At 60.1% G+C, this 12,377-nt stretch overlaps 2 protein-coding genes across 9 annotated transcripts in view; one reads left to right on the top strand and one right to left on the bottom strand.

Annotated features, from left to right (window-relative positions):
- Nucleotides 1–2,435: 2,435 nt before the first annotated feature.
- NUDT16L1 (nudix hydrolase 16 like 1) lies at nt 2,436–5,408 on the top strand. 3 transcript variants are annotated; one of them, XM_059895989.1, is made up of 4 exons: nt 2,699–2,899; nt 2,980–3,240; nt 3,966–4,188; nt 5,123–5,408. In XM_059895989.1, the coding sequence occupies exons 1-3, from the start codon at nt 2,747–2,749 to the stop codon at nt 4,185–4,187; spliced, it is 636 nt and encodes a 211-aa protein (XP_059751972.1). In that variant the 5' UTR covers nt 2,699–2,746; the 3' UTR covers nt 4,188; nt 5,123–5,408. The 3 variants fall into 3 exon arrangements, with proteins under 3 accessions (XP_059751974.1, XP_059751972.1, XP_059751971.1); XM_059895988.1 differs by having other exon boundaries at nt 2,702–2,899; nt 5,118–5,408; XM_059895991.1 differs by lacking the exon at nt 5,123–5,408 and having other exon boundaries at nt 2,436–2,899; nt 2,980–3,311; nt 3,966–4,124.
- Nucleotides 5,409–5,637: 229 nt separating this feature from the next.
- ANKS3 (ankyrin repeat and sterile alpha motif domain containing 3) overlaps nt 5,638–12,377 on the bottom strand; it is a 29,369-nt gene continuing 22,629 nt past the window's right edge. For 4 of the 6 annotated variants that reach the window (XM_059895976.1, XM_059895978.1, XM_059895981.1 and 1 more), the window contains 9 exons: nt 11,706–11,843; nt 11,088–11,197; nt 10,648–10,815; nt 8,373–8,497; nt 7,766–7,907; nt 7,223–7,395; nt 6,829–6,914; nt 6,280–6,363; nt 5,638–6,174 (listed from right to left, as the gene is read on the bottom strand). In XM_059895976.1, the coding sequence (XP_059751959.1) occupies nt 6,095–6,174; nt 6,280–6,363; nt 6,829–6,914; nt 7,223–7,395; nt 7,766–7,907; nt 8,373–8,497; nt 10,648–10,815; nt 11,088–11,197; nt 11,706–11,843 (1,106 nt within the window). In that variant the 3' untranslated portion in view covers nt 5,638–6,094. The remainder of the gene's footprint in view (nt 6,175–6,279; nt 6,364–6,828; nt 6,915–7,222; nt 7,396–7,765; nt 7,908–8,372; nt 8,498–10,647; nt 10,816–11,087; nt 11,198–11,705; nt 11,844–12,377) is intronic. The other 2 variants (XM_059895979.1, XM_059895977.1) reach the window with 2 other exon arrangements.

Here is a 12,377-nt window from a genome sequence, read left to right on the forward strand (position 1 = left end):
TCCCACCCGCTCCTTCCTCCGTGCACAGCACCACAGGACTGAGGCTGTTTCTTGGGAGGCAGGACAGCTGAGTAGCTGGTGGCAGCTCTGACGCCCTCACAGCAGTGCAGGTGCCAACTTGTGGCTGCAGCCTCTGTTCCCTCATGTATAAGATGTCCGCGACCTACAACTTCCAGGAGGGCGTGAGGGCTGCTGTTATTACTCTTTTGGTCATCATCGTGCTGATTGTTGGGTTGGAGCAAAGGAGGGACCCTTGGGACTTGGCTCTGCCTCCTGAGCAGGTGGCAGAGCCCAAAGCCTCCAGGTGTGCGAGTTGCTTCGGCGAGTTGATTCATCCCACCGCTGTGAACTGAGTGCCTGTTCTGCCAGAAGACAAAATGGGCAAGGCCCCCGGAGCCTGTGTTCTAGTCAGTGAGACACCACACAAGTAATCCTAGTCTTCCCAGGTCTGGTTACTGTTAGGAAGAGAGTCAGCGGGTCACGAGATGGAGTTGATTTAACCTGTGGCTGGGGAGGGCTTCTCTGAGGAGATATTTCAGCTGAGCTCTGAAGGCTGCCAAGGAGCTCTCCGCGGAGGAGCACCCCAGGCAGGCGGCCCAGCAAGTGCAAAGGCCCGGAGGCAGGAGTGGACCAAGTGTGTCCAGCAAGTGGCTGAAGCATCAGAGTTGGGGGTGTGGGGTGCAGACACCTTGTGGGGTAGTTTTAGTCAGAGGCTTCTAAGCAAGGGAGCAACTTTCTCTAGCTGTCATGTGGGGAATGGATTGGAGGGGCAGGTTTGGCTGCCAGGATGCTGGAGCCCAGCCAGGGCCCTCTGCTTGGTCTGAGCTCCCCTGCCCAGTGAGCAGCCTCCCCGTAGGGAAAGGCTGGGGCTCCAGAACACCCACTGCAGCACTGCCTGAACCACCACCCACCAGTAGGGCCCTGGCTCCTTTGTAGACACAGTTCCAAGTAGCCTCCTCTGGTCCGCTCTGACTCAGGCAGCCTGTCCCTGCCCCAAGGAAGGCTTGCCACCCTCGGTCGTGCCTGGGTCTGGCATGGTCCCAGTGTGGGGGAAGGGCGTTCAGTGTCACAAGGGTTCTTGCATGGGCTGCACTGGATCTCCCTCCACACTGCCCCCAAACCAACCCACACCTCCTTTCTTAATGTCTGCGGCCTGGAGGTGGGGTCCTCTCTGAATTGGCCCTTCCCCTTGATAATCTCCCCCTTCAGACACGGTTACTTGCCCTGGAATCTGGTTTCCCCTTGCCAGCTGTGGCTGCCCCACCTGAGCCCTGACCCCTGGCAGAGGGCCATGGTGGCGGAGAGCCTCTCTCTTTGGGTCCTTACTCCCCACGTCTGACAGAACACCACCGAGGACCCAACGTGAATGAGTTTCTGGCGGATCCTGCCAACCCTCGCCTGCCCTCTGCCCCTCTCCTTCTCAGCCCCTCTCAGGGCACGGAACTTGCCCTCGGCTGCATGGCTCTCCTGAGGCTGTGCCATGGCACCCATCCTATGAGCACAGGCTGTGGTGCCTTCACTCAGCAAATCCATGTCCACGGTGGGAGAAAAATGGAGCTTGGGCCAGCTGGTGGAGCGAGTGGCACCATAGGGTCCAGGGGAGCCCCACTACTCTCCCTCCGATGCTGTTTCTGACGCTTCCGAGCCCTAACGACTTCCTTCTCCAGTACAGACACCTGGTAAGTAACTCAGGCCCCCTTTTGCTGAAGCTTCACGGTTTTCTGTTGTGTACACTGGGTAGGAGACAGTGGGAATCTTGGGTGGGATCCTGGCTCTCACCAACTGCTGGGTGCCCTCAGGCAAGTCCCATTCATCTGAGCCCCAGGTTCCTCCTCGGAGTAAAGTGGGGGAGACCCTATTTCCTCTAACAGTACCTGGCATATGGTGTCTGACAGGCAGGGTACTTGGTGCACTGGGCTGGGAAGCTCCCTGCCCCGGGATTTAAATCACTTCTGCCCCAGCAGGCCGGGCTTAGGGAGCCCCAGGGCTCCTCACCATGCACCCAGTTCAGTGCTGGGCGTGGACTCGTACTGTGAGGGCAGTTGGAGCTTTGCCAGACCCTGCTTTCCTGCTATTCTAGTCAGGCAGACCAGCAGTGACCTTGGATTCCAGTGCTTAGCCGGCAGCAGAACGATAGGGCTGGCGTGCGTGCAGGGGAGGGTTGTGTCCTCTGATCCCAGGGCTCAGCTGAGCCCCCTAGGGGAGGCAGGAGGCGCCCTCGCGCCCAGAAGCTGGAGCCGGCCAGGCCTGGAGCTGGCGGTGGGAAGCCCGCGGGGCGGCGCTCCCAGGCAGGCGCTGGGGGAGGGCCGAGGGCAAAGAGATCGTTGGGGCTTCTCCTGCCCTCTTCGGGGCGGGCAGTCTGAGCCGTGACTCCGCAAGCACCGCTCCCACCCCGCAAGCGCCGCGCGCCCGAGAACCAGGAGTCCGCGCTCCACTCCTGCGAGCTCGGCTGTCGCGTTGCATCCTGGGCTCTGTGGTTTTCGAGGACCGTGGGCGGGGCCCGCTCGGGGTGCGCGGCTATTGGGTGACGGCTGGGGCGCCAGCAGCCATTCCCTTTGTGCCCGCCCCTTCCGCCCCGCAACGGCGCGTCGGAGAGCCGTGACGGGCTCTGACCTGGTACGCGTCAGCGATTGGCGGGGGGGCGGGGCCCAGGGGCGCGGCTGTCCGCGGATTGCTCGGGCGCGGCGGGGGCGGGCCCGCGCATGCACGTAAGGGCGGTGCCCGGGTCGCGGTGGGTAGTGCCAAGATGTCGGCGGCGGCGGTTCCTGAGCTGAAGCAAATCAGCCGGGTGGAGGCGATGCGTCTGGGGCCGGGCTGGAGTCACTCGTGCCACGCCATGCTGTACGCCGCAAACCCCGGGCAACTCTTCGGCCGCATCCCCATGCGCTTCTCGGTGCTGGTGAGGACGCGGGAGGACGCGGGCGGGCGGGTACGGGACGCTACTCGGACCTGCGCCCGTGACCCGGCGCTCCCTTGCAGATGCAGATGCGCTTCGACGGGCTGCTGGGCTTCCCCGGGGGCTTCGTGGACCGGCGCTTCTGGTCGCTGGAGGACGGACTGAATCGGGTTCTGGGCCTGGGCCTGGGCTGCCTGCGCCTCACGGAGGCCGACTACTTGAGCTCGCATCTGACCGAGGGCCCGCACCGCGTCGTGGCGCACCTGTACGCGCGGCAGCTCACGCTGGAGCAGCTGCATGCTGTGGAGATCAGCGCGGTGCACTCGCGGGATCACGGCCTGGAGGTGGGGGCCGCTGTCCGGGCCCCGCCCCCCGCCCCGGGGTTTGGCTCTGGCCCCGCGGAAGGCACCGATGGGTAACACGTTCCCCTGAGGGTCCCCTGGACAGTTTGGGAGGGTGTCGCTGTCTCCAGCTTTGGGGTGGGGAGAGGGACCAGGGGTCGGCTAGGGTGGGAGGCGGGCCGGGGCTGGGGCTCCCTCGGGGCTGTGTTCCATCTGCCTTGCTGCCTGCCATTGCCAATCCTGGGAATGGGGAGTGGGATCGGTGGGAGGATGGGAAGGGGCGGTGCCTGCTCCGGGAGGTGTGAAACTGCAGAGGAAAAAGAGGATCTTGTAGGTCTGGGTTCATGGTGTGGGGGATGAAGGCTCTACTAATGGGTTTTATAGTCTGGAAGACTGGGAGTGACACTTGAGGTATTTGGGATTCACCAGGTGAAAGAGGGAGCATGGGGGTGTGGACTGCGGGGCTTCCTGCCAGTGGATGAGGGCTGGGATTTGAGAGTGGGATGTGCATGGGGATGGCCTTGAAACTTGCTTGGGGAAGAGAGGGGCTGCACCGCACCAAGGGAGCTGGCTGGCTTCTACCTCACCCAACCCTACCCGGGTCTCCCATTATGTCCTTGGCAACCTGGCTGTCCTTCCCGTGGCCTAGCAGCTCACAAGCCCCTCCTGCCAAGGCCATGCCATCCGTGTGGGGGCCTGGTCCCAATCCTGGTCTCCTCTCCACGCAGGTGCTGGGGCTCGTACGCGTCCCACTGTACACCCAGAAGGACCGAGTCGGTGGCTTTCCCAACTTCCTGAGCAACGCTTTCATCAGCACAGCCAAATACCAGCTCCTCTTTGCCCTCAAGGTGCTCAACATGATGCCCGAGGAGAAGCTGGCTGAAGCTTTGGCTGCGGCCACGGAAAAGCAGAAGAAGGCCCTAGAGAAGCTGCTCCCATCTTCCTCCTGAGGTTGCTGCTGTGCCTTGTGTCTGTCGCCCTCCCCCTGGCTCTCTGTGCCCGTGGGCTGAGGCTGGGCCCTCCAGCCTCAGTGTGGGAGTGTGTCTTCTAGCATGTTCTGTGCTTGACCCATTCTGGGGGGGGCGGGGGGGGGGGCACCTCGTCATCTCCACTGCCCAGAGCAGTTACTGGGTGGTGACCTGGGTACACCCACTCTGAAACGAGCTCTCTGCGCGCGTGTCGTGGGCTGGTGGAGCCCCAGGTGTTGCCTGATAGCCTCAGTGGGTAAGTGCGCATGCACTTGAACCCTGGAGAAGTTGCTTTGTTCTCGTGGCAGTTTTGTTCTTGTGGAGGCCAACTTTGGGTTGACTCCGTCCTGCGTCGTGCCCCGAGCCAGCCCCAGGGTCTGGAGAAAGGCCAGCCCAGGATAGGAGATTATGTTATGAATTTTGGTTGTTAGCTTTATTTGTGGTGAGTTTTCAAAGCAGCTTTACCCTGTCTTGGTCCCTGTCCCTGCAAAGAGTCAGGGCCGTGGGGCCCAGGTGTACAGGGAGCTGCTGGAGAAAGGACAGTAAAGTCATGCCTCCGCTGTTCTGTGTGTTCTTCGGTCCTGGCTACAGGCCTAGGGGTGGACGCAGGAGGGTGTCCCCTTCCCCGCCACCCAGGGACCTGAGGGCAGGGGCCGGGCCTAAGAGCGGGGCTCTGGGCACCATTCAGGTGGAGCTGATGCAGGCCTCCCCTCCCAGGTGGGGGTGCCAGCCACCTCCCCGTGTTGATGGTGGCACTGCCAGCCGTGGACTCTCTGGGCTATGGGCCTGGTCTGGTGGTTTCTTCACTGAGACTGACAGTGTGAGGCCCCTCCCTGATCCTGGTGGCTCTGGTGGTGCCTGGGCTGAGCCCACTGCTTCTTCCTTTGAGAGCCTCCCTCTCTCTGTTCCCAGCACAGTCTGCAGGAACCTCCAGGAAACAGTCTGGCAGCACTGGCCAAGCGTGCACAATGACAACAGCAGAGCCACCACAGGACAGGAAGGTCACCACTGGCGGTCTCCTATGGCCCTACGTCTGGAAAGACTCCTCAGCGAAGCTCACAGTTTCCACAGCGCCGGCCTGGTAAGGAAAGCAATGCTCCCGGCCCAGCCTGGGTGTCCCATCTTAGAGCCTCGATGAAGTGGCTGGCACATGTGGGCAAGGACACTCTGCTCTGTAAATAAAACACCTGTACTCCTCTCTTATTTCTGGGGCCTGCTTCGCTCTCCAGGTAGCTCTGTAGAATCATGGGGTTTCTGATGCAAAGGTGGCCCTAGCTACAGGCAACAGAGGGATGGGGCAGCAGGGATCACCCAGTCGGTCCTGCCCTGAGCATGGTGCTCTGGGCGAGGGCCCTGGCACAGCTTTCCTCTTGCTGTGGTTTATCATCAGCCAGTACCTCAGGCCGTGGGACCAGAACTGAACCCCTCACCAGCCAATCTTAAACTTTATTTTCCAGCAAATGACATATGCTGCCCAGGCACGCCGCCTCAGTCCTCACCCATCTGGGCGAACCTCAGTGTGGCGCCTGTGGTGTGTGGGGACGCGCTCTCCCCAAGGCCCTGCCTGCTCTGGGCCCCACTCCCGGGTCTGGACAAGAGACCCTCGTCTTGCCTCAGTGCGGGCCTTGCTGCCCTCGCACCGGCCACAGCCCCGTCCTGTCTGCCAGCTGCTCCTGGGGCCCGATCCTCTGGCCCTGGCCACTGCAGCTGCCCGCTCGCTGGCCTCCTGTCCTCCGGGCACACAGCTTCAGGGTGGATCAGTCACCCCACGTCAGATTCTGAGAGGGGAAAGAGAAGACTGAGGGGGGGGCGCTCGCTCGGCTGCGCTGTCAGCTGCCCTGCTCTCGGGGCCGAGGTCCTGGGCGGACAGACGCTCACCGTCCCCCTGGCTAAGGCTCCCGCCAGTTCTCCTTCCCGTTCAGCACTTGCAGCTTCTCCAGGCTCTGGGTCACTAAGCACAGCACTCGCCCTAAGAACGGGGGCAGAGAGTTACTGCTTCGCAGTCTGGAGGGCTCGAGGGCACAGGAATGTATGACCTTGAGGGCTGGTGGGCTGTCCGGCCCCCTGGACTCACCCATCTCCCGGACTTGATCCTCCAGGGCTCCCGACAGCTGAGGGAGGCTCAGGGCCTGCAAGGCGGCCTGCCAGCCTTTGGAGTCTGTAGGGCAGAGAGCTGAGTAGGCCTGGGGTGTCTGTGCCCACAGGCCCTGCCTCTTCGTCCTGAGCCACTGCGACCAGGGGATGCCCCCCAAACCTTTGGTGGCATACGTCCCCCTCATTACATCAGAGTGTTCTCCCACTTGTGGAGCAAAGCGCTGACGGCCAGTCAGGGCTCAGCCCCAGGAATGTGTGTGAGGGCCCCTGCCTACTGCTGGGCTATGCCCTGGGGGGCCCCAGCCAGGGGCTGCAGAAGTCACTTGAGGTCTTGGACAGTGGAGGCAGCCATGGCCCAAAGGCCACCTGGAGGGACAGTGAGGACATGGGCTTGGGCACGTGAGAGGATCTGGGGTGGGGTGGTGTCAGTGTGATAACCGCACTGAGACAAGTGGGAAAACCCAGCCTGGGGAGGCGTCCCTGCCCTCTTTGTCTACCTGTTCTGGGTCCAGGACACTGCTCTCCTTACCAGCTGTGGGGAGGCCTGGGCCCAGCGTGGCCTCGAGCGGGGATTCATCCTGCTGCACTCGGGTGGACAGCTCAGCTTGACAGGCTCTGCCGGACACGAGAACCAATCGCTGGTGAGGGGAGAGGCCAGGCGAGCGCAGACACCCTTCTCCCCAAGTGTAAGGAGGGGCTCTGCCCTGTGCGCCCTGCCAGCCTGTGCCTGTGCGGCCCGGGCAGAGAAAAGACCCACACGGGGCCCCTCTGCTGCCTGGTCTGCCCTGCAAGGAGGGACAGCCAGATGAAATTGGGGTGGCGGTGACTCCAGGAGGCCCTGAAAACGACCCATTCTTGGAAGAATCTGGAGGAAACTGACTTGGCCTGGCCCTGGCCCGGGGGCAGCTCGGACACCCACTTACTGCAGCTGGTCCAGGACGAGTGCGGCGTCCCGGGCGAGGGCCCAGGCCTCCTGCAACTGTGCATGGACGTCCTTGCGGGCGCCGTCCTGTTCCAGGAGGCAGCTCTCCACCACAGCCCGCAGCTCCTGCTCCTGCGACACCAGGCCCCGCATGGCCTCCACCTCCTCACAGCGCTGCAGCGGGAGAGGCAGCAGATGCAGCAGGCCGGTTCAGGGGTGGGGAATGACCACTCGGGCAGGGGTCCCCCACCCCAGGTTCCATCTCCGCCGTCAGACTGCCTCCTCCTCTCCTGGCCTGGGGGGACCTGTCTCCACCTTGGAGCCCCCCCGGCCTGGGCCCCTTCCTGCAAGCCCTGCGGTGTGCGCTGCTGACACCCTTTCTCCCCCCTGTGCCCACCTGTGCGCCCCACTGCATCCGAGCCATGATGCTTCCCGGCCTCGCTGTCCTGTCACCCGCCCTGGCTGCTGCTCTCCGCTGATTCTGGGCATCTGTCTCCACGCTGTGTCCTTCTCTGCACATCCCCTGCCCCAGCTCTCTACTTACTTTGTGCAACTGGATGGCGAGCTCCTGCATCTCGGCTTCAAGCCGGTCGGCGTAGGCCAGCTCCAAGGCATCACTGGGGGGGCGGGCGCTGCTGTGCCAGCGGGCGATGGCAGAGGTCATCTTTCTCTTGGGCCCAAACAACCTACAGCAGGGAGTGAGAGGACACGGATCAGCACCTGCTCTACGTGGAGGCTCCATGGGCCGTCCTTCTACCAAGACTGTCTGCTAGAAAGATCCCAGCTTTGAAGGGGGAGAGGAGCCCCCAGGATCCTGGGACAGAAGACAGAAAGCGTCGTAAGGAGTCGTGACCTTCCCACCCTGCCTGGCTGCTGGTTTCACTGGACAGGGAGCTGGGCCTGCTAGGGGTGCTCTCAAAGGTGGACAGTGGAAAATGTCAAGGTGCCCTGAGCACAGCAGTGTCCGCTGGGCCAGCTCGGGGCCTCGGGACCCAGGCTGCCTGCACCTGGGCTGGGAGCAGCTGCAGGAGTGGACAGCTGACAGAAGGGAGAAAGCCGGCCACTGGACAGGGAGGCTCTCCACCCAAATGCTGGGAGCTGCACCTCAGCTGGTTCCTGGGCATCGTGGCCACAGAGGCCCTGGGACTCACGTGATGCCGATTTCCTTCAGGTCGCTCTCAGTGAGGGTCAGAAAGATGCGGAGGTCCACGTCCTGCTCCTCAAACACCTGCAGGTATTTGAGGCAGCCGATCTGCTCCAGCAGCGTGGCGAGGTCCTAGAGGGTGAGGAGCCAGGGCAGGTCAGAGGACAGGCAGGCCATGAAGACGTGGGGGCAGGAAAAGCCCCATGCTGCACACAGAGCTGCCTTTCTCCTGCTGAGCACCTGGCCTGTCCTGAGCTCTGCTGACTCCCAAGTTCGGCAGAGAGCCTGGGCTGCCCCCTGTGTGTCCTCAGACAGGGCAGGCAGGGCGTCTCTGGACCAGTGTCTTCACTGCAGCAGGAAGCACACCCTGTGGCAGGTCTGCGGCAGCAGCTCCTCTCGGTCTCTGCTGACCCGGGACTCTCTTCATTTCTCCTTCACTCTGGGGGGCAGTCTTGGCCGGACGTCGCACTGTTGGTTAACATGTCGTCCCATGTCTTCTGATCCCTGTGGTTTCTGATGAGAAATACGCTGTTAATCGTCTGGAGATCCCCTTGTATGTGCTGAGCCACTTGTCTCTTGCTCCAAGATTCTTTGTTTAGTGACACTCTGATTGTGATGTGTCCAGGTGTGGCTGTGAATTTAACCAACTTAGAGCTCATTCAGCTTCTTGGATGTGCAGATTCATTTTCTGATCAAATCTGAGAAGATTTGGCTTTTTTTTTTTTTCACTGAAAACTTTTTTTTTTTTTGGCCATTTGGATAGAAATGGGAATTTATTTGCCAGGAAGGATGATCCCATGGGACCAGTGCAGGGCCTCCTCTTTGCTAATTCTGTGTTTGACCACGATGCAGCCTGCCCTGCACTTCTTGTCTGCGATGCTGAAACCTGGCCTCCCCAGCACCACGTAGAGGTCCAGGCTGTAGGTACCAATGCCTGGTGTTTGATCCCCAGATCGACATGTTCTTGGATCCCCAAACCAAAATTTCCAGTTATCTGAGAGATTATTTTTTCTTAACTTGCATTCTCGCACCTTTAGACGTTTCTCCAGGATTTCTTCTGCCTTGGCCCCACGGACTGTGCGGTGGACGGCAGTCTTTTCATTTCCCCTGATAAGATTTGGCTATTTTAAAACATTTTTTCTACTTTTCCCTCCCTCCTCCCCAGGAACACCATTACGTGCACGCTGTTACACTTGCTGGTGTCTCACAGGTTTCTGTTCATTTTTCCTCATTCTTCTTTATCGGATTGGATAACCTCAAGTGATCTATGTTAAGTTTTCTGGTTCTTTCTTCTGTGTGCTCAAACCTGCTATTGAGCCCCTCTAGTGAAATTTTCATCTCAGTTATTGTACTTTCAGTTCCAAAATTTCTATTTGGTTCATTTTTATTTCTATCACTTTATTGATATTCCGTATTTAGACATGGTTTCCTTTAGCTCTTGGAACATATTTTATTCTTTTTTTCGTTTCTGTTTTACAAACCCTGTGTCAAGGGCTGACTTTCAGGAGGTGGCAGTGATGGAGCTGCTCTGCTACATAGGAAACCCCGACCCAGAAGCAGGTAGCTTCGCCCCACCGGCTCCTCTGCCAAGCATATACACCAAATCTTGGAACATATTTAAAGAAGCTGATTTAAAGGCTCCAATCGGCATGTGTTTAAGGTATCGAGAGGTCAGCTGCTCACCGAGCCTGGGAACACAGGCGCTGGAGAGAGCTCCCCAAAGGGGCTGCGAGGAGAAACCAGCAAAATTACAGGCTTTTAGTGAAGAGCAGAGCTGTGACTTTAATAAATGGCAAATACTGACTTCTCTTCCACCTTCGTACCACTTATGCCCACAGAGGGTGGGAGAACACACTAGGCAGTGGCGCTGCTGCTGCACCTGTAATCCTGGACAAACTGCTCAGTCAGAGCAGCCACGATGAGAAAGGCAGCAATTAAGTTCTCATTAAGTCCCGACTAAGTGCCACTTTGCCTCTGCTTCCCATGCAGCTTGTCACTGTCACCTGAAAGCAGCTCTGTGATGCTGGTCCTGTGTTTCTCCTCCCCAGGCTCAGGGAGGCTGAGCTGAGCATGGAAACCAGGGGGAGAGACGGATCCCTCCATGGAAAGGGATGAACAGAGGCCCGGCAACTGGCTCCTCTCACCATTAGGAATCCTCTCAGCCCGAGCAGCTTTCTAGGTCGTGTGGAGAAAACCATCCCACTCTTTTCTCTCAACAGTGCCGGCCCCATGGGAAGTACAAATAAATGCCTCACAAATCACGAGAAGCCCCACGGTCTTACCTGGGGTCCTGAATAGGGGGACCTGTCAGTCTGGGGGATCAATCCTGGGGCACAGGAAGTCCCGGTGCCAGGAGGCCACTGGCTGTCGCTGCTGCTGTAACGATTCTTGGTCTTCACGTAGCTTTTAGTTTGTTTGCGAACCGAGCTTTTCCGCGCATGATCCGAATCCTGTGGTGAGAGGTGTGTGTTTAAAGCAACTGCGGGGCCGGCAGCTGACGTGCTGCATCCAGGCTCTGCTCCCTGCCCCACCGCCAGTGTATGCGGCTTCATCTGCACGCTCCCCTCACGGTGGGGAAGGCCTGAAACTTCCCGAAACTGCCCCGCCTGCCAGAGGCCTCCCCGGGGGCGGCCCGCGCGGCCCTGCATGGACACGCTCCCCTGAAGTGAACGGCTAGGCAGCCCCCGCGACGCCGGGGGCGGGGGGCGGGGGGGAGGGTCACCTCGTTGCTCTCCAGGGAGGCCTCGCTGCTGAGTTCCGGGGCCCGGGCCAGGCCCTCACTGCTGCTGCTGCTCCGCGCGGCCCCAAGGCGGGCACAGAAGGCGTGCTCTTCTGACAATGGCGAAGACGAGGACGCCTGACCACAGGCCTCGCCCGTGGCGACTCCCCAGAGCCCTGTCCCCGAGCGGCTTCAGCCACAGCGCTCCCCGGCCCCTCCAATCGTTCACTGTTTGCTTCTGCTTCACGCCGACTGCCGGGCCAGGCCCTTCCTTTCTAGGCTCGGCAGCGTTTGTCTGCTCTGTTCACCGATAAATGCAAGCATCTATCCAGTGCTTGGCACACAGGACACTCGGTAAACAGCTGTGGAATGGACGATGCACATAACATACGAAGACATTTCCTAAGGACTTACCAGTCAAGAGGCTAAGCCTGTCTGTCTGGACTGACTCCCAGATCCTGCTCAGAGAGACCCTGGGCGAGAAGTCTCACCTGTCCCCACGCCAGATTATGACTCTCCTCACAAGAGCCAGAACCTTCTCTAACCTTCACCCTGTCCTCTGCCGGATGGACCCATCACAGGGCCACGGCCCAGCCGGACTGGTGGCGGGGGGGTGCGTACCCCGGCTGCTGCCGCTGCTGCTCTCCACGTCCCGCTCATTGATGGGGGAGGTGACGTCCCTGTAGCAGAGGCCCCCCTCTTCCAGGGGGTTCTCATCGCTGCTGTTGAAGGTGACATAGCCCCGTGGAGGCACCTGCTCTGTGGACAGAATGGGGCACGTAAATCCTCACGCATGCATAAGGAAGGACAAGTTCTTCCTTCCACACGCAACCACCTCCTCAGAGGGGTCTCGGTGAGGGGAGCCCCAGGACAGCATTCTCTACTCGCCACGGTAACCTGGACAGAGCCATGCCGTCTGCAGGTGAGGAAACAGGCTCCAAGGGGTTAGTGACCAGCTTGTGCCCAGCAGCGGGTGCACGTGGAGCCAGGCCTGGCAGTGGCAGCCTCTCTATCACACCACGCTGTTGCTTTGCCAAGAGGACAAAGTAGGAGACGGTAAGCTGTATTTACAGATTCCTGAGCCAAAGGAAAACTATACTACAAGGTGTTCCCGCAGCTGGAAACATCTACTCTCATACACACATGGGCCTGCATGGCCCCTGCGACTTTCCAGCACAGGGGCCAGTCAACCCCAGTCAAGAAGATCCAGCTGAACAGGAAGGTAAGAGGCCCTGGCTAAACATTAACGGCAGTGACAATGAATTATATAACCTCTGAATGTCTGCCTGCGAG

The sequence above is a fragment of the Balaenoptera ricei genome, chromosome 15, assembly GCF_028023285.1.
Source record: "Balaenoptera ricei isolate mBalRic1 chromosome 15, mBalRic1.hap2, whole genome shotgun sequence".
In the NCBI taxonomy this organism is placed as follows: Eukaryota; Metazoa; Chordata; class Mammalia; order Artiodactyla; family Balaenopteridae; genus Balaenoptera; species Balaenoptera ricei.

Bases quoted from the DNA above. Each gene is read 5' to 3' on its own strand.
- NUDT16L1 (XM_059895989.1), top strand. From the start codon at position 2,747: ATGTCGGCGGCGGCGGTTCCTGAGCTGAAGCAAATCAGCCGGGTGGAG. The intron at 2,900-2,979 runs GTGAGGACGCGG...GCTCCCTTGCAG, and splicing joins CCATGCGCTTCTCGGTGCTG to ATGCAGATGCGCTTCGACGG. The intron at 3,241-3,965 runs GTGGGGGCCGCT...CTCTCCACGCAG, and splicing joins CGCGGGATCACGGCCTGGAG to GTGCTGGGGCTCGTACGCGT.